At 36.4% G+C, this 21,878-nt stretch overlaps 1 protein-coding gene across 13 annotated transcripts in view; it reads right to left on the bottom strand.

Annotated features, from left to right (window-relative positions):
* The window catches only part of UTRN (utrophin), a 555,367-nt gene that overhangs the window by 34,178 nt on the left and 499,311 nt on the right, over nt 1-21,878 (bottom strand). For all 13 annotated transcript variants that reach the window (XM_061428217.1, XM_061428218.1, XM_061428216.1 and 10 more), the window contains 4 exons: nt 21,376-21,533; nt 18,627-18,793; nt 17,604-17,715; nt 1,703-1,839 (listed from right to left, as the gene is read on the bottom strand). In XM_061428217.1, coding sequence (XP_061284201.1) covers nt 1,703-1,839; nt 17,604-17,715; nt 18,627-18,793; nt 21,376-21,533 — 574 coding nt within the window. The remainder of the gene's footprint in view (nt 1-1,702; nt 1,840-17,603; nt 17,716-18,626; nt 18,794-21,375; nt 21,534-21,878) is intronic.

Below are 21,878 nucleotides of genomic sequence, written 5' to 3'. Positions count from 1 at the left end.
CTTTACAGATTTTAAGTATTGCAGGCAGATTCTCTACCAGTTGAGTCACTAGGGAAGCCCAAGTATCCTGGAGTGGGTAGCCTATCCCTTCTCCAGTGGATCCTCCCGATCCAAGAATCGAACTGGGGTCTCCTGCGTTGCAGGCAGATTCTTTACCAGCCAAGCTACCAGGGAATCACAAGTATTTCAATAGTATGCCTTAACTTAAAATCATTTCAATAAAATTTCTTCTTAAATGTACTGTGGAAAAAAATGACTGGGAGGCATATATCTTAATTGTATGGAATTTGATATCAAGCAAAGTTATCAAAAAGTTTGAATTTTTTGGTATGCTTTAAATGAGTATGTGGTATTTTTGGAGCTATCTACATATATAGCCATGCTGTATTTCTTCTTCATGCACATCCATAATATTACCTGTGGAGGGATAAAAATACACACTTTACTTTGTCTGTAGTCTTCCTTTTATTTCTTAGTAGTTAAACAAACTAAAAAAAAAAATTGCATATAAATGTAGCAAAGCCCCTGGTCCAAAGGGTTTTATATGGATAAAAAAAATTGGACTAAATGGTCTATCCCTCTATTTTGACATCTTTGAGACATGGACTGTCATAATACACTGGACTTCTACTGTTCTCTAATTATCTCCCATATATACACAAAGAAGTTAACTACGAGCTTTGAAGGTTAAATGTCAACACATTTTTATAGTTCTTACTTCAGTTTTCTTTACTGTATAAGGTAGAAAACTCCACACTTCAGAGCTTCTCTTCTGTAGTTACTTGAGAAGGAATATTTCTATAACTAGAACTCCACTATTCTTTATGACTAGGCACTCTGGTGATGATTAGCAATAAAACTTAATTTTCCCCAAGATTCAAGCATAAGAAAATTGCCTTGGCAGGCATATTTATGCTGATATTTAAAAAAAAAAGTAATTCAAAGATTTAAAATCATATTTATTTTGATCTTGACATATAATTGCTTAGTAATTTAAATTTTGTTCTTGCATTTATTCTGGTTCATTTTAAAGTTTCTTTTCATTTCAGGCTATAAACTATTATCCTTCATTTTATAATCCCAAAGTAATTTTGCAATCTGAAACTTTGTTTCATTTATGTTTGTAAACTCAAATGATATACTTTTAAGAAAACTTTGTCTATTACAGGTTCTATTTAAAGCTATCTCATTTCGCTGCCATGTTTAAGAAAAAAAGAAATTAGAAACGCAATGTGAGATTTTGATGAGATTTCATATAGATATATATCTGAAGCAAGGAATTAAACACTATTAATAAACATATTAAAATAAGTAAAATTAGTGCAAAACATATAAGAAATAGTAAAAAAAAAAAACCCACAAAGAGGGAAAAATGGAAAATAAAGTAATGAAAGAGCATAAATGCAACAATTTGCTTAAAGTATTTTTAAGAGTAAAAGAGATGACCAGTGCAAAGGTGGACACATTATTACATATTTCAAAAGTTTAGGAAAACATGCAAAATTAAACCTGTGCTGTCAAAAACAGTCAAAATTCATGTTGCCAAGACTGAGTCCAAGTTTATTTGCCCTTCTTGTAGATGAAACATTTTACCAAAACACAACTTCTTTTTGGGTATCAGATTTATCTTTTGTCACTAATATAAAAGTATCAGGTATAAGAGCACATACAGATACAAGTTTAATAGTAAAATTAAACTTACGTCTCTAAGTTGTCACCTTCAAGAACTGTCTGGACAGGCAGGTAGCCAAGCCGAGGATGCTTGGCAAAGTATTTCTTCGATCTGAACTTATTCTTCAGCACCTTTGTGAAGTCCCGTACATCTTCCCCAGATGTTGTCTATGAGGTTGAAAAAAATTACACTTATCTCATTAAAATGGAAGGAGACAACTATCTACAATCAAATTAGAGCAGATGTAAATTGATGCCATTAAATGACAACACTTTCAGTAGTTCTATGTATTTTTGGAATAGCACACAAGGTCATGAGAACACATGGCAATCAAGACTCATCATTAAATATTTTCAGCAATCAGCTTATAATTTTTAATTTTCTGTTGAGAATAAGCAATAAGTAAATCATTCCCCCAATACATTAAAATCAATTTTGGCAATGTTATTCATTAATTCCTGTCACTAAAAAAGCTGCAATTTGCTGCTATTAAACACTTGGTGATGATGTATTCTGGATATTATATGATTTTAGCTAAGTAATGAGGCACACACATCCTCATAATTCACCTATATATATATGTATATATATACATATATCCTGTACCGACTTCACAGAAGCCAGCACAAATTGTAGTCTAGCAAAGGAGAAAACAGTACACAAGACAGAAAGCCCAGGGCCACGTTGGTTCTCTGTACTGCAAGGAATACTCTCAGATTCTTTGTTCTTTCCCATCCATATAAACGTATACTTATTTGACATGGGACTTTCCAGGTGGCACAGTGGTAAAGAATCTGCCTGCAATGCAGATGTGGGTTCAATCCCTGGGTCATGAAGATCCCCTGGAGTAGGAAACACAGCCCACTCCAGTATTCTTGCCTGGAAAATTTCATGGATACAGGAGCCTGGCAGGCTACAGTCCATGGGGTCTCAAAGTGTCAGATATGACTAAGTGACTGGAGCGCACATACACACACACACACACACACACACACACACACACAGAGCATGCATTTGACATGGACTAAATTACTAATGGTGATATAAAATGTGACTTTTTAAAAAAGCATTTCAATATGATTAGTTAATATAATCGTTTAGGGTGACTGACCTACCTGCCACCCACTCCCCCCAGCCTTTGCACCCTCCTCAGTCTGTCTTTTCCCTCCTGACAAGCATGCCCTGGATTCACACAAACTTGTTTTGCAAACAGAAGCTTAACAAAGTATTATTTTTTGAAACAACTGAATTGAGTCAATCCTTACATGGTTTTGTTACTTTCTATTTGCTCTCATGACACCTAAATATGTTTTCTTCTAGTAAACAATTAAGGGAATTTTTGATTCTCTATGGAGAAGGTAATGGCAACCCACTCCTGTTTTCTTGCCTGGAGAATCCCATGGACAGAGGAGCCTGGTGGGCTACAGTCCATGGGGTCGCAGGAGTGGACACGACTTAGCGACTAAACAACTACTACTACTACTACTTGATTCTCTAACCTTGAAGAGCAGAGAGATAACATAAATCAGCCCAAGCTGTGTATACATCCGTTTTCTCTTTATTTAAAAGAATATGTATAGCAAGCAAAGCCCATGTTATCACTGGACCTTGCTATCAGACCCACAATGTCAAATCTTTTTCTGAGTAACAAAGAAGAAACTATATAATACCTGCATTATATAGATACAGACCCTCCCAAAATATGATATGTAGAAAATAAGCTACTGGTGCTGCTGCTGCTGCTGCTAAGTCGCTTCAGTCGTGTCAGACTCTGTGCGACCCCATAGACGGCAGCCCACCAGGCTCCCCTGTCCCTGGGATTCTCCAGGCAAGAACAATAAGCTACTAATTGGGGGAGGGGGGAAAGAATCCAAGGCACTCTATACAGGGAAAAAGGGTTGCTATGAGATGCTGGTTTAGGGGTATTTATCTCTAACCAGGCAGAACAGGGGAGAGGCACAGATCACAGCTGGGAATAAAGAAGGCAATATTTAGAGACAGTCCTGAGAATAAAGCCAAAAGGATATATCTCTGCTATAAAGGACATTTGGACTTTCAGCAATGGGTATCACAGCCGCAGATCATTAAGTTTATAGATATGTTTATCCTGAATATTTTGGTAAAAATAAAAAAAAAAGGAGCTTTCCATGATAGAAATACAAAAAGAAGGCCCCATGCAAGAATAAGCATTTATGACCCAATTTATTTCTGTGTCTGCTCTTAACACATTGTTAATATACAAGGAGATAGGGAAGTAATGGCCTCCAGCTTTTACTTGGTCTATTTTCATCTGGCAATAAAAGAGTTTATATTGTTCGGATCAGTGATTTTCAAGCCATATCCAGGTCTCTAACTCAGGCAACCCTGAGTGGGCGGGTGGGAGAAAGGCCAGGTGGGCAGGGCACCAGGCCACTTTCCCAGTGTGCCTCCTCCAGGACAGCCTACAATACAGGGCCCTTAGGTATATTCATGGTGGTGTGCAACCATCATCACTATCTAATTCTAGAATAGCATCATCACCTCAAAAAGAAAGAAAGCCTGTACCCATTAGCAATCATTCCCACCCCCACTACCACCCCCATCTCCTCCCCTCAGCCCCTGGCAACCGCTAATCTACTTTCTGTTTCTATGGATGTGTCTATTCTGGACATTTCTTATAAATGGAATCATATAATATATGGTTTTCTGTGACTGGCTTCTTTCACTAAGCATAATGTTCTTCTAGCTTATCTCTATTTGGGTTTCATTGTGAACTCTTGATGGGGAAAAAATGACATATCATTTAAAAGTACAAGTCCCATTCCACATCACACATTCTTTAGGTAAAGACATTCACGATATGGAAGAAGAAAGCAAAACCAGACAACCAATGAAAACCCTTCTCTCTCCCACAAAAAACATACAAAAAACAACTACCTGCCTCCCAAAAAGTTATAGAAGGGGTTTCTGATAATGCTCAAATTTTATTTTTAGAAAAAATGAGTGCATTCTTATATAAAGAATGCTAATGAGGAGAAAGTGCCCTCATAATCTAAGGGCACTAAATTTGCTATCACCATAAACTTTATACAATATTAAAAGAAAAAGTGAAAAGCAATTCATCCCACAGAAATGTAATTCCTTAGTTGAGACAGAACCAAGAAAATGAATTATGCCTATTTTCTCACCAAAAAAGGTTAAAATATATTTGTATATATGTGGTCTAATTTGCTATCTAATGATAGTACCTAAAATTTCTCTGTTTGAAGGTGCTTGAGCAACAGTTGGTAAAAAGGTCAAACAGAGGACCACCCACCTAACACAATCAATATCATCAAACTCAACTCCGTCTCCATGCTAGTATGGAGAGTTGTTCTTTTTTAAGAAAACAGCTATTGATAATATGATGTGAAGATGAAATTGAAAGGATCATTCATTACTACACAAATTATCCAGCATTTTAACTTATCCATGCATTTCCTGAAAGACTTGGTTTTCATTTATTGCTCTAAGCAAAGAAATAAAAAGAACAAAAGATTTTGTAGATCTCAGTAGATGTAATGAGGGTGATGTATTAGCACAGAAGTCTCACCTTACAAACAGCTTTCCTTGAATTTCTTTTTACTATCAAGTGTGATGAGACCATCACCACTTTTTTGACCCAAAAGGAAAGTGACACTAAGGCTTAGAGGGATTCAGATCAAGAAGGTCAGGAAAACTTGCAAACCTACATCTGTTCACCAGACTGGCACTGTGTCATCTCTAAGAAAAACTAAACAGTTTTAAGTTTTGTAAGAAAAAGAAGTCACAGCCATTGATTAAACTATTATAATATTCTGAATTTGCCCTTTAATTTAAATAAAGTCCTACCAAGATACCCTGTGGCTGATTTTTACAAAATTTATATTAAAATGTCACTTTCTAATTTTAAATTGCATATCTAAGAAATGTTCAGTGGAAGTACAATTAGAAAAAAATACACCTGAAAGAGAAAAAAGAAACATTAAAATTACCAGTTCCTCTATCACCCAGAGATAATCAGTCTTAAAATGTCTGGTACTGGGTCAATTTATTTTTAATCCTTTTTATGGCAAAATAAAAGACATATATAAAACTGTATACAGCAGACATATGGTTTAATAAAATAAATTATATGGTAAATACCATCAAGTCAGGAAATTGAACTTTGTTGGACATTCCAGAAGACTTGTTCCAGTTATAACCCCTCCCCTCCTCCATAAAACCATCATCCTCATTTTTGTAACAGTAATTTCCTTGTGTTTTAAAAGTAGTTTTATCACTCCAGTGTCTGTCCTTAGATCCTATAGTTTAGTTCAGCTCATTTAAAAAAATATGATATATTTAAAGTCACTTTTAATCTATCAGATTTCTTCTTCATACTGTCTATTTTCTTACAACTTATCTGTTGGAAAGCCAGGCAATTCGACCAGTAGCGTTTTCTATTGTCTAGATTTTGCTGGCTGCACATTTTTGTTGCAGTTTAGCATGCTTCTTCAAATTGGCAGCGGGATCCAGAGAATACATGAGACTCAGGTTTGCACTTCTGGCAAGATTACTGGTGGTGTTTCATAGGATTATAGGAGACATGTGATGTCTGGTCATTTCTATCATGTACTTCCTAGCACCTTTCATGCTAAATTCCTATATCCATCCAATGAGGACTTTTAAACGGTGATATTCTATCATTCATTTATAGTTTAAAAAATTAAAGACATCCTCCCCATCTGTTTAGTTGCTCAGTAGTACAGTTCAAGAAAGGCAAGATTACATGTTTGATTTTTCTCTTTTATTGACCACTTTGCTCTGTAATGGACTGGTTTTGTATCATCTTCCAAAGATGACCAATTTTTAAATTGTTTCAAAATATCATTATGAATTCATAGATTAATATATTTATGAGTTTTCATCTATTGATGAAAGGGTCAATTACAGTTGACCCTTGCACAACATGGGTTTGAAATACGTGGGTCCACTCGTATACTATTTTTTTCACTGAATATGCACGATAGCACTACACAAACTATGAATAAGGAGGACCCACTGTAATGGATTTTCCACTGTTCGGAGGGTTGGTACTCCGAATCCCTGAGCTGTTCCAGGGTTAACTATATTTTCATTACTGAAGCTCAAACTGTCCCACCTTTGGCCTGTAGGGGGCCTCTTCCTGGTTGTCCTGTTTAAGTTCTACTAAGCTGTGTATATGTTAATCGCTCAATCGTGTCCAATTCTTTATGACCCTATAGACTGTAGCCCGTCAGGCTCCTCAGTCCGTGGAATTCTCCAGGCAAGAATACTGGAGTGGGTAGCCATTCCCTTCTCCAGGGGATCGTCCTGACCCAGGGAACAAACTCAGGTCCCATGCTTTGCAGGCAGACTCTTTGCTGTCTGTAAAAATGTATTTAATGTTGTTAATCCATCAGTCCCTAGGTTGTTATTTCTCTAGTTACTTAAGTTATCTCAAGTCTAGCCTCTCAAAAATTCCCCAAGAAGTGTTCATAGGGCCAATATTACCTGAGTTATTACATGTTGATGACAGACTTCCTGTGTTCTTTGCTAGTTACTAGAAAGTTGGTTTTTCTAGATATAAAATCCTTGGCTCATATATTTTTCCCTTGAGTTTCCTAAGCATGTTCCTCCATTTTCATTTGTATAAAGTATTGGTATCGAAAAGTCTGATGGTTATTTAATTTTCTTTCTTTTCTAATTCAGTTTTTTTGTTTGTTTGTTTAAATGACCAAAAAGACTTTGTTTTACTTCAAAGACAAGTATATTCCAGGTATATACCAGGATATTCCATAGTGTTGGAGAGCTCAGGCATAATATACTTTTTCAGTATAGAGATTCACTTTTTCTTTTTTTTTTTTTTTGGAGAATGGAAAGATTTTTCTCTATAAAATAATTTTGGAAGTAGAATTGATTAGTTTTCCTTATTTTCTGGCATTTTTATTAATAGTGCTTGTTCTACTTTGGGTTTTTTCTTCATGGACTCATATTGTCCATATTTTCCATTTTTTCTTTTTTTTTATGACTGTCTTCAATATTTGTCATTTTCTCTTGATCCTTTATGTTGCTTTCTTTACTTCTCTTTGAAGTTTTTTTTTTGCTATACAGTATATTCTCATTAGTTATGTTTTATACACAGTATCAACAATATGTGTCAATCCCAATCTCCCAATTCAACCCCCTCCACCACTGCTTTCCCCTTGGTATCCTTAAAATTTGTTCTCTACCTCTGTGTCTCTATTAACTTTTCTTTGAGCTTTAAAGTTCGCCTCTTATTCACCTTCTATTTTTTTTTACGGTATTTATGTGCTCTGTTTTTTAAGACTGAAATTAATTAGTTTTAACTTTCAAAATTATTTTTCTTTTATTTCTAGTTTTTTCCTGAGTTCTATTACCCCAAATATGACAAAGGGGCATACCAATCAGTTGTTAAAGTGACTTGAAAACAGCTAGTGCTAGAAGAACACTCTGATCCTCCTCTTTGCCCCCTGAAAGCGGGAAGTCATCTCCCATGTAAAAGGTAGTCTCCCTATACCAGGAGGGACAGAGACATCCTTATCAATGGAAAGAGGGACTTCAAGGCCAAGAAAGCTGTGTAAACCATCTGCTTAGATGCTTCACTAAATGGTACCCAAGCCTAAATTTCCTCGCATTATCAGTTCTTCACAAAGTTATTTTGCTGGTGTTTGCTTGTCTTAAAGGTACAGAAGCTGCCTGCTTTGGTCACTTCTTTGAGTCTCTCATATGCACAAAATTAACGTTAGATTTTCTTCTGTTAATCTATCTCGTGTCAATTTAATTATTAGATCAGCCAGAAAAATCTAGAAAAGGAAGAGGTAAATTTTTTTTCCTCCCCAACAATATCTTGCAAGTTTTGTGACTGATATGGCTTGTTACCACCCAGGTTTATTTTGGGGATATCTCACTACCTAGTTTTGTCGTAAATATTATCCAGAGGTTTGGTACTGCTGTCTACCTGCCGTGTCTCTTTTTAAGTCACTGCTTTACTAATGGGAAGAAAATGGCAGAGGCAAATAGGCTGAAAAACTCTGAAGCCACTGCTACCACCATCTCCCCCGAATCCTTCTGGATTGATTTGTAACAATTATGTGAGAACTCACTTATTCAAACAAGGACTTTCATTCAAACTGTCATTTTTGGAAATCTAACGAAGGTGAGTCACTGTGAAAAACATTTTAAAATTGAACCTACATAGACAAGTGGGTACTTATGTTTTCTTTCACTACTATGCTGCTACTAAGTAGCAGTGAGATAATAATGAAAACTTATTTGGATAATAACAAGTAATTAGTTCTTGACTTGGTCCCTACCAACTAGTACAAATCAATTATTTAAAATGTGTTGCTGAATTATAAAAGGCAGCCTGCAGTAACTCTCTACCAAAACCCCCAAAACTCCTGTGTAAGCTGGCATGAGATCATTTTTAACTCTTGAATTCTATTTCAAAAAACAAAACTATATTCATTTTAAATCTTCTAAAAATTTCTTTGGTCAATTCATAACTTGGGATAGCAGTATTATCTAATTCTTTACCAAATACTCCCAACATCATATTTTTAACTTAACTACATATATGCATAAGTTATAGGCAGAGGAAAACAGGCTAGAACAAGGAGGAAAATCAAGGTTACGTAAGAAATAATATGATCTTTGGCACATGACTAGAATAATTAAATAATACTATTTAGGCCACGCACAAGTACAAAAACCACTGTTGAACAAGATTCTCATTAGCAACATTTACTTCTTAAATATATAGTCAATAGTCTCAAATGACAGATGCAAAGTGTAAAAAGTACATTGCATTATCATAGGGCTAATCTTAAAGACATTCTAATAGTTTTTAAAAAAATGAAAAACAACCTCTCAGTTTTGCTTTAAGTTTCAGTGATTTCAACAATGATATTCAACAAGAATTCAGACACTGAATTCTATAGGTAGGATGAAATTAGTAAGACAAGCTTCAGAGCATTCTCAGTTCTAATGGAAAAACATGAAACCAAAATATTAGCATTAAAAAAATCATCAAGGGGTCAAGAATAAGTAGGGTAAATGAGTCATCCAAACAATAGATTTTGTTCAAATGTCACCTTAAAAGTGAACAACGCAATCTAAATGCACTCAACTTACTGGGATAACAATGTAGACTGGGCAAGAACTAAAAAACCACTTAGGATGCTGAGGTCAGAGAAATAGCAATGATGCTGCGTTTTTAGCATATTGGCAACGTCCCAAGTCTCATCCGAAGAAGTAAGACTGCCAGAAACAAACTACACTAACTCAGTGGAGAGCTTTCCCAAGAATGAATCTGCATGTTCTATATTTGATGTTTATAGTCCTATGAATACATTGATGTTGGCAGGAGTAGGGAGGGGTCGACAAAACAACTATGCCTAGTTTTTTTCCTTTGTTCTTTTTGTTTCTTGCTAGTGACATATTGTTTGTAAAAAAAGGAGTGATTTCACTTTTAGCTTTAAAAATAAAACTTTTTCTGTTTTTTTCAGAAGGAAACTGATTTTTCTATACCTCTAAAAACACTAAAAATATGAAATTTTATTTTTCCCCATGTGTTAACCAATAGTGAGAAGAATATTCTTGAATCTATTTCTTTAAAAGTAACATACACTTTCTAAAAAAATGCAATAAAAGTCTGTTCTAAGTGTTGCTAACTTTTAATAGACTGTTACCTATCTTCCTCTCTTCTCACCAGGAACTCAACATGGCTATCAGAACAGACTAGTCCTGTGTAAACCCAGCATGTAAGTGAGAATTTTGCCTTGATTCCACTCCCAACAATTTGAATGCTGGAAGTAGCTGATGTTGCTGACTTTGCTAGAAATAAAATTTTACAAATATCTCATCCCTTTTCCCTGAGCTAACATGATTCTCAAAACATCTTCCTATCTGGGCTACCGCTTCAGTTCCTGATGTCCGTATTTACCAATGAGTAAGCACTCTGTTCAGTTTCCCCACTTTCGCAATGTGGATCAGGCCACCATCCACAGACGCACACAGCCTCTATTAATCTTTTATTTTTTCCCTTTTAGCTGTTAGTGTGGATGCTGTGTTTTACTTATGAACACATTCCCCTACATCTTGTTCATAACTGCAATTCAACCTTCCTCTTTCAGTGAATACTGATGCTCCCATGACAATCCCATCTCCCCTACAATCCTTTCCATCACGGACTATAGAATCAAAGAACAAGAATAAAGGAGGTCTGTGCCATTTCCCCCTTAGCCTCAGCCTTAGTATCTATGACCAATATGCCTATCTGCTCCCCTTTGACTGCTCTTGGCCAATTGCAGCTATCATCAGTCACTTCTTTCTAGAGACATACTTATGACCTTCTAAATGCCATCTCATCTCTAAAACCTCCTATATTGCACCTCTATCATACACTGGGGGCTGGCCTCACCTTGGGCTTCATTCTAACTTAAAACATCTTTCAAATTTGAATTTTTAATTCAAAAAAATTCAAAAAAACCTTTCAGTAACTCAAACCTTCAGGCTCTTGCGCCTACTTCTTGCCCCCATTATCTTGATCTAGAGCCTCCAAACCCTTTTGGTTTCTTCAACATGAGGTTCAGTTCAGTTCAGTCGCTCAGTCGTGTCCGACTTTTGTGACCCCATGAATTGCAGCACACCAGGCCTCCCTGTCCATCACCAACTCCCGGAGTTCACTCAAACTCACATCCATCGAGTCAGTGATGCCATCCAGCCATCTCATCCTCTGTCGTCCCCTTCTCCTCCTGCCCCCAATCCCTCCCAGCATCAGTCTTTTCCAGTGAGTCAACTCTTCGCATGCGGTGGCCAAAGTACTGGAGTTTCAGCTTTAGCATCATTCCTTCCAAAGAACACCCAAGGCTGATCTCCTTTAGAATGAACTGGTTGGATCTCCTTGCAGTCCAAGGGACTCTCAAGAGTCTTCTCCAACCCCACAGTTCAAAAGCATCAATTCTTTGGCACTCAGCTTTCTTCACAGCCCAACTCTCACACACATACATGACCACTGGAAAAACCATAGTCTTGTAGCCCAAATCAATTCTAGTATCATTAACACCTTTGAATCACACCCTGCCTTGGCCTTCAATTCTACCTACCATCTTTTCATTCCAAACTCACTAAGCAATGATGGAATCACAGACTGCAAATCCTTGCCAACCAACCTCAGCTGCACTCTGCAGCAATGGAGCAATTTACTCATCTCTTGGTGACTCATGCTTGCCTCCAGTAGCGTTTCCAAATGTTTTGCTTTCTCATTCATGGTTAACTATCCAGCTTCTCTCACTGTCAGTTATTGCATGAACTCTTATAAATCATACATGAAATACATCATCCCCCTCTCTAATTTAAAGAACTATCTACTGTATGTCCTAACGTAAAAATGTTTCTAATTGGAATTAAATTTAGTTACTTACAACAGAGAACATAGACCTTTTAAAAAATCAAATTATGGTAATTTTTCACTGTGAAATTAAATGATCATTAACTCATTGCAATAAACAAAAAACTTAAAATTTGAGTATCTTGCATATAAAATGTAACTATTTAAAAAAATGTTAATCCAGAATTCAAACATACAGTACACAGGTAACAAGAAAAATATGTGAGTATTATCTTAGTCCATAAGCTTAAAAAAACATTATATATAGCCCTGTTGAATTTATCTACATAAAAGCCTTTTTTCTCTCTTTTGTTATTTTTTTTCTATATCTCTAGTAACAAGTAAAATGCCTGGCATACTCAACAAATACAATATTCCCAGCAAGCATACATAAAACACTGTTAATGAGCTAAACTGTATATATATTTCCCAAATGTAGATAAATCACTAAATCCATGCCACTGACTTTAAACAAATCACTTACTTTCTCTAAGACTTAGTCTTTTTTAAAAAATGAGGATGACTTAGGTATTTTCTTAGACTCTTTCCAGCTTTAATACTCCATAAATAGTATTTATAATATCAGGTATGAGCACATTCAGTTTTTGTGTACCAGAATTAACCATGCATATTAGGAAAAGTATGAGTCATCCTTGTCCCAAGGAGTGAAAAAGATAGTTGAAGAGGCAAAAACACCAACAGAGAAAACAATGCAAGGTAACACAGAATCAAATACCAAATGGTAAAGCAGAGGCTAGTGGTCAAAACCACAGAATGACTTGTTTTGTTGAGCAAAGGCAAAAAAATTTGGGAAGATTGCACACACAAAATAAGAGTCATGCTGTTTTCATGAAAAAGTGGGATTTTCAAATGAATGGAGAAATAATGGTAACAAGCATTAAATATAGTTTATGTCATACTGTCTGTTTTAGATGAACTCTTTTGGGGACTCATGAAAGAATTTTAAATGTACAAATCTGGATTATAGAATGGTGGAGAGGAAATAAGAGTTTTAAAAAGTCATTTCCTAGCAAAAGAAAAATTTTATTTCATTTCTGTAGATAAATGCTTTACTATCAATTTCATAAAATATCTTCATAAATTAGGATAGTTAATTCATACACTATTAGTCATTCTGCACCTAAAGACAATAGATAGGTAATACAGTGTTTTTCAAGATACATTTGAAAAAAATATTTTTTGAGCTTTGAGGGTTTAAAATAAGGCTTATAAGCTTTGGAAAGCTTTTACCAACAGAAGCATTCAGATTCAGCTGAAAAACAAACTTGAATGGGAAAGAAATCAAGTCAGTAATATGACTAGGGTATTTTCCTAACTATAAGTGGAGATGCACTATAAGAAATGCCAACATCAGGATTTATACAGAAAGGTCTAATCCATTTAACATTTAAGTGGTGCTTACTATGACTGTATTGAAAAATTCACATTTGAGTTCATTTTATAAGGCAGACATCAGATGAGTTGACAGAACACTGGATAAAAGATGAATATACCATAAATGAATAAAGCTCACTGAAAGAAAAAGAAATTTTGGAAAGCAGTTAAATCAAATAATTCATTACTATTTGAATTTAATAGTATGTCTTTTAAAGATTCAATTTATATATATTTTTAGCCATTTTATCAAAAGTTGTGGGGTCAAATGCAGAGAATAACCTGCCCTAAGAGGTGACTGATGAGTAGGTTGCTGATTAATATTGCTATGCAAACTTCAGAAAGGGGCAAAAAACCCTCCCAGAACACATCTTCGAAAAGGAAGCCATCCTATACAATGCAGGGCAAGCTGTACTCTTAGGCATAATAACAGTGATTTTGCAAAGACAAGGTAACAAGAAGAGCTTTGGGTAATTTAGATTTTATCCTAAAATGATAGCCAGAGAGTAAAATTCATCAGTGTATCCGTGGTTCTCAAGCTCACCCCACTGACCACAGATTGATGCTGAAGAGCCATAGATTTCAAACTGTGGGTGTTTCTCAAAATCATTATGAATTATTATTATGAATCATTATGAAGGCCAAGAAAAATAGTAATTTTAAACACCTTTACTGAATTCATTGTTGTTCTTTAGTCTCTAAGTCATGTCTGACTCTTTTGTGACTCCATGGACTGTAGCCCCCAGGATCCTCTGTCAATGGGATTCTCCAGGCAAGAATACCAGAGGGGGTTGCCATTTCCTTCTCCAGGGGAACTTCCCAACCCAGGAATCGAACCTGGGTCTCCTGAGTTGGCAGGCAGATTCTTTACTGCCGAGCCACTGGGGAAGCCTTATTGACTTTGTTGTTGTTCAGTCAATCAGTTATGTCTGACTCTTTGCAACCCCATGGACTGTAGCACCCCAGGCTTCCCTGTCCTTCACCATCACCTGGAACTTGATCAAATTCATGTCCATTGAGTTGATCCCATCCAACCGTCTCATCCTCTCTCATCCCCTTCTCCTCCTGCCTTCAGTCTTTACAAGTATCAGGGTCTTTTATAATGAGTCAGCTCTTTGCATCAGGTGGCCCAGTACTGGAGCTTCAGCTTCAGCATCAGTGCTTCCAAATCAGGACTGATTTCCTTTTGGATTGATTGGTTTGATTTCCTTGCCATCCAAGGGACTCTCAAGAGTCTTCTCCAACACCACAGTTCAAAAGCATCAATTCTTCCATGCTCAGCCTTCTTTATGGTCCAACTCTCACATCCATACATGACTACAGGAAAAACTACAGTTTGACTATACAGATCTTTGTTGGCAAAGTAACATCTCTGCTTTTCAAAATGCTGTCTACTGACTTTATACATCTTAAAATGTGTAGTCACTTTTATACATCTTTAATGTATATTTATGATTTTTCCCATGTTGACATGAGTTCTTTATAATCAGTTTCCTAAATTTCTAGCTGTAATTATGCAAATTTCAATATATGTGCTGTGCTGCACTTAGCTGCTTCAGTCATGTCCAACTGTTCGTGATGCTGTGGACTGTAGCCCTCCAGACTACTCTGTTCATGGAATTCCCCAGGCAAGAATACTGCAGTGGGTTGTCATGCTCTCCTCCAGGGGATCGTCCCAACCCAGGAATTGAACCCAGGTCTCCCACATTGCAGGCAGATTCTTTACCATCTGAGCCACAAAGGAAACCCAAGAATACTAGGTTGGGTAGCCTATCCCTTCTTCAGAAGATCTTCCCGACCCAGGAATTGAACTGGGGTCTCCTGCATTGCAGGTGGATTCTTTACCAGCTGAGCCATCAGGTAAGTCCTTCAATATATATTTCACTCCAATCCAGATACCTTGTAGTGACCAGCAGGGTCTGCACAGCCTGCTAACTGCATTTCTCTTTAATCTCATCTCTTACCTTTCTCATTCTCTCTTTTGTGAAGGGAGAAATTCACTCTTTGTGAAACTCACAGAGTTTCTTTCTGTTCCTAGTCTTTCTGTTCTCACCTCCTTCCTAAACCCAGGGCCAGCTCTGCGGTGGTGTGACCTGTGCAGCTACAAAAGGGTTCACACTCAGAGTCTCCCTGAGCTTGGCTTAATGATCTACTGTTACCATCTTGAAAGTCTTAGCGAATTTTTAGCAAGGGGCCCCACATGTTTACTTTGCTCTGGGCACTTCAAATAGCCAGGGCTACATACCACACTCCCCTTGGGCAATAATACAGTCCATTTTCTTCTATGCTCCAGTCATGCCAACCTCTTTCCAAAATACCCTTCGATACCAGTTTTTTACACATCCGATTCTTTCTCATCCTTCAAGCTCAAATAAAACGTTAATTTCTCCAAAAGACCGTCTGTGATTTCTTTACCTAAAGTGCCTCTTCTAATCTTCTACCTCATTATCCATTTATTTCTTTCGAGGCACTTACTGCAATCTGCAATGATCTCATTTATTTGTTTCCTTGTTCTCTGTCACATATCTCCTCCTCCTGAATGGAAAGGAGTAGGAGAGTCAGTGATCTTGTCTATCTTGGGAGTACACTGATGAATTATCAGAGCCAAAATTAGCATCTGACACATGGCAAGTCCTCAATATTTATTTGTTGAGCTTATGAGCATGCTAATCATAGTAATAAATGGTGCTTCACAGATTTTCTTGGCATTTTTTTCCTAAAGTTATTATGCACTGCATTCCATCTATTATAATTCAGCAACATTCTAGAGATTTTTCTCCACATATATGGTACCTATTTATTTGACATAAGATACCTAAGAATGTGAGTGAGATTTATGTGTGTGTATTTTATAAGTATTGCTGCCTTTCTGTCAATTTATGACCCAAAAAGTAACTCAATTCCCTAAGCCAAAGAAAATGTACAGCTCTACGAATAAATTTTGGTTCACTATTTGGAAAGAAGCTGAGAAATAGTTATTGACAGAAAAAGAAGATTATGTCCGAAAAAAATATTTTAGATCAAAGGAACAACAGGAATCAGTATCTAATACTAGCAAAGCACTAACAAAGTGTTATAACGACGTAAAGTGGTGAACGGATTAGCTGCTCAGTTGTGTCTGACTCTTGGTGACTCCATGGACCCACCAGGCTCCTCTACCATGGGATTCCCCAGGCAAGAATACTGGAGTGGGTTGCCATGCCTTTCTCCAGGAGATCTTCCCAACCTAGGAACTGAACGTGGGTCTCCCACGCTGCAGGCAGATTCTTTACCATCTGAGCCACCAGGGAAGCCCAATGTAAAGTTGTATAAACCTCTTCTGGAAAATAACTTGACATGAAGTATTTTGGCCACTGACTCAGATCATCTACTTCTAAGTGCTTTATTCTACATAAATGTAATTTATGTAATATGTGGAAAGTTATTTTCACAATGATATTTATGAATGTAGCTTATAATATCAGAAAATTGAAAACAAACTAAATGTTGAAACCTAATGGAATGGTAAAATAAATTATAATAATTCACTCCCATATTCTGTAACTAGGAAAAATTATACTGCATGACAATATGTGGGAATGCTTATTATATAAGATGTTCAGTGAAAAAGGCAGTATCAAAATTACAGAAATATGAAAATAAATAAAATCTTAAAATCAAAGATATAGAAGAATATTGCAAGCTATTTTATTCAGCAGCTAGATTTATGACTTTTTTCCTTTCTCCAGTTTTATACATTTTGTTAATGTAAATACAATGTTTAATCATGTAAATTATTTTAAATATGTCTAACAAAACAACTTCTTATCACAGTATTGTTTTCAATATAGGTCAGGGTGAGCTCTTAAAAGAGTTTGCTACTAAGAATGTTAAGTTCAAAATCAAAACATAGATGTAAATAAAATTTAATAAGTTAATTTTTCTGAAAAAAAAGTATAATTATTCTGTGCTAAAAATTTCAACACAGATGTATTTGCCTAAAAGAAAACAACAAAAAAATATGGTTAAGCAATTTAGAAAAGCACTTTTTTTCAGACTATATTAAAACTGAATAATATTAGACACTAATTAATGAAAAAGCAGTATGTTAAAAAAAAAATAAGCAAACAATGGTTCAGTACTCACAGGTATACAATATTCCACCATTGGGTAATGCAATTTGTGACCTTTCGCTGTTCGACCCGAAAAAAAGCAACTCTGGCAAACATCATAGTTAAAATGCTTCAGGCTTCTATACCTAGAGAGAAGAAAAGAAAATTCTTTGATTTGTAAACTTATTATATAGTCTAAAACATGTGTGGTAAGGAATTTCACTCATCTGAATCACAATGAAATTAAAAGTTATATTGGCCAGAAATGTAGAATTTGCTGTTGTAGTATTTTAGCTCCAAATTAGGACAGAAAGAATCTTAAATTTCACAAACAAAATTAAGGAAACCGTCTCCTAAGTGAGGGGAGAAGGCAAATTTTTGTAGTTGAAATCTCTAAATCATGTTTTCATCTGTTTCAACATAATGAGATGACAAATATCCATGTCAAAAGATTTTCTATAATGTTTGAATGTGAACGCAAAATGACAAAGAGAAGAGTTATGTTTATTAGCTTGACACATCAAAATTTAAAATACCACCTTTACCATCAATAAAAAATGAATCTCAAAATTTCCTGACAAAGACTCCTTGTGTGAAAGTTGGCTTAATCTCCATCATGTCAAACTTGGCAGAAGTAACATGAAGTAATCTGATTACTTCTCAGTTAGTATTTAAATGCTACTTCTTGTTTATCAGGTTTGATCTCAGAGGTCTTAGAACATCACCAAATTCCATCAGGGTCATATATACATAAAGAATCATGCAAAATATTATGCATGAACACTTCTCTGACCTATGGAAATAGGAATTCAGAAAGATCTCTGGTTCTGGAGCCAAATAGTATAAGTAAGAACTATAAAAAAAATAAGCTTCGTGTCCTGGCTATTCGAGGGAATGGTATTTTCAGATAGATGGTACGTATCAAGCATACCATTTCTTTGGGAGGCAAACCCCCACAAATGGGAACAAGTGGGAAGGAATAATGGACAAACACTGAAACTACACAAATGGAAGAGAAAAAAAGCCTCCTGACACCACTGGGAGTGGATCACCCTACCTGAATCCAACAATTGGACATTCTTTACAGATGTTGCATTTGGCCTGATGTTTTGCAGTCTCAGCTGCTGCCACACGATGTAGAACCGGCAGCCAAACCATGGACTGTGGCTCCAGACGCATCCAATCTATAAACTCCTTCACACTTATCTCTGGCTTGTTGTTATTCTGGGCAAGAAACAAGTATGTTAAAAGTGAAGAAAATGTCTCTAATTTAAATTGCAGCAACTGTTATTGCTTCAGACTCTTCTGAAAATCTGTATAGAAGTAAAAGGAGAATTATAGAACCCTTTCCAGGTCACTTAAATCACAAAATATTTAAGGTTCATCAAGGAAAAAAATTTTAGAATTGGAAAAGAGAAAAAGAAGAAATGTCATATATGAAGAAGAAAACAAACCTCAAAATCTTAATAGACTCAGATTTAAAAAAAAAAACAAAAAACCCAACGCATACAATTCTAGGTGCTCTTCACACAGATACTTTAAAACTATAAAACTCATTCATCTAAGACTGCACTGAGAAAGTAGACTCACTGATAAGTCCCCAAACTTGAAAGCCATTGTAAATGCTAAATAAAAGCCATTATTTCTACAGTTTGCCAGTTTTTCTTATAATTCTTTGGTTGTTTTTATGTGATAGAAACAAAACATTACAGATAAAGTTGAAGACCTAATTTTTACTTGCCACTCTCCCCACAGCATTCACTTTCCTTTTTCTGTAGAAGAAACCGCTATCATACATTTGTATATATTTTTTCGGTCATTTTTATAAATTTTACTTCATATAAATGAATCCATGACCCAAAAAACTGTTATTCCTCTGTTCTTTTTCAGTCCTGGTATAACATCACACCAGGAGCACATTCAGTTCAGTCACTCAGTCGTGTCCGACTCTTTGCGACCTCATGAATCACAGCACGCCAGGCCTCCCTGTCCATCACCAACTCCTGGAGTTCACTCAAACTCACGTCCATGGAGTCGGTTTCAGCCATCTCATCCTCTGTCGTCCCCTTCTCCTCCTGCCCCCAATCCCTCCCAGCATCAGAGTCTTCTCCAATGAGTCAACTCTTCACATGAGGTGGCCAAAGTACTGGAGTTTCAGCTTCAGCATTATTCCTTCTAAAGAACACTCAGGGCTGATCTCCTTCAGAATGGACTGGTTGGATCTCCTTGCAGTCCAAGAGACTCTCAAGAGTCTTCTCCAACACCACAGTTCAAAAGCATCAATTCTTCCGTGAATGTATTTTGCAGGATTTCCAAATGTATTGTGATAAACTGTATGAAATGTCTTGGTGTCTTTTTGAATCCTAAGTAATTTTCACATGTGCAAAGTTTAATTTGTACCAACATCCATCTCCTGCTGTTGTCAAGGTCATTCTATGAACCAGCACATATGAGAATCATATTTAGAATTTTCATTTGGTATTTTTTGTTATCTCTAAAACAACAAACGGAGCCATTATAAAATGTAATAACCCATAACATCAATTCTTCTTAAAGAGATGGTGTAGGCATTTTTTCCTCAGCAATGATAAATCACTGGATGTGCCATGGAAAAATATCTACAGGCTTGTGCTTTATGCATATGCATAACATCAGTAGTAACATTCCTAAAATGCTTTTCTATACAGTGGGCATCAAAAAGAAACAAACATGCTTCTCCTGTTTAATAACAGTAACTTAGATCAGTATAAAATTTTGTACATCATTCTCCTTTTGTACATATGTCTCAAAGGAAACAATGCAATTTCGACAACATCTTAATATTTTTAAAGAATCCTGCCTATAAGGAGCTCAGGGTAATTTTATTCATTTATTTAATAAACAACTATTAAGTAGCTATGATGTTCAAGACACTGTAGATAGTGATACAACAGTAAAAAGATAGAAACAGCCCTTGTTCATGGAGGTTTGTTGTTGTTCATTTGCTAAGTGTGTCTGACACTTTGAGATCCCATGGACTATAGCCTGCCAGGCTTTTCTGTTCATGGATTTTTCTAGGTTAGAATCCTAAAATGAGTTGGATTTTCTTTCTCCAGGGGATCTTCGCTGACCCAGGGATCAAACTTGTGCCTCCAGCACTGGCAAGTAGATTCTCTATCACTGAACCACCAGGGAAGCCCTCATGGATCTTGGGTTTATACAGAAGAATAACCCACTAAATCACTAAACAGATAATTATATAATTCAGTATGTAATTATCAATTTTAATGAGCATGTGAAGAAGGCAGAAGAGATTCAGGTGAATATAGCAGGCACACACAGCTTCATCTGGGGGAGTCAGAGGTTTTTCAGAGGATGTGAGATTTAAGGGAAGATCTGAAAAAGGATTAGCAATGAGAAGAGAGTTTGTGGGTAGGCGGTAAAGAACATTCTGAACAGAGGGCACATGTCCAAAGAGATTAGCACCAGAATGAAGGAACTAAAGCAGCATGACTGGCCAACAGACAGCAAGGGGATCGGTGGTGCAAGACAAAGTTGGGGCAAAGGCAGGGCCTAATCATAGCAACCTAGTGGTGCATGGTCAAGATTCGAGGTTTGATCCATTGAGGGACAGTGAGTCTCCTTGAATGGGCTGCTGTTTCTTGAATCAAATGTGCTTTAAGAACTAAAACATACACTTCCTGGGATGGTATTCAGTGTCTTCCACCACCTGGTTCCAGCCCAAGACCCCTGTTTCATTTCTCAGAACATCCTCAGTACCATTCCCCACACACTCTATACACCAATGACCCTTCAAAAACGTTTACCTGTTGGAAGCAGCTGCGAACGCTGGGCTCAATATTACTGCCCCCGAAGGCTGCTACCTCCCCCAGCTGCCGAGGGATCTGGATTGCATCATGCAGTAACAGGCCCAGCTGTCTCTGGTCACACATCTCCGTGGGCCCTGCCACTTCCTTAAAGAGATCTACAAGGAAGAGAGGAAAGGGTTAACTTCCCATACTGATCTTTTAAGTAAAATATACCTTTGGTTGTGTGGGATGAATGATGCAGACTGATAAAAACTCATGGGGACATGGATTACATTACTTGTCTCCTGAACTCTGACAACTTTGATATTCTGTATGTTTGTAATCAGGAACTGGTTAAGCACATGTTTCCTAAAACAATCTACTGTAGTATATAAGTATATATGAACAGACCAATAAATATAAATTTCCTTTTTAAATGGCCAGTGTATGCACGTGGAGTCATTCAATGGTCTCAAATAGGTTTCCCTTCTTATTGAAAAAGAGAGAGCTAAAACCAAGTT

This window comes from Bos javanicus, chromosome 9 (genome assembly GCF_032452875.1).
Source record: "Bos javanicus breed banteng chromosome 9, ARS-OSU_banteng_1.0, whole genome shotgun sequence".
NCBI lineage: Eukaryota > Metazoa > Chordata > Mammalia > Artiodactyla > Bovidae > Bos > Bos javanicus.
The sequence above is the reverse complement of the archived record's forward strand: the minus strand, read 5'-3'. Positions and strand labels throughout refer to the sequence as shown.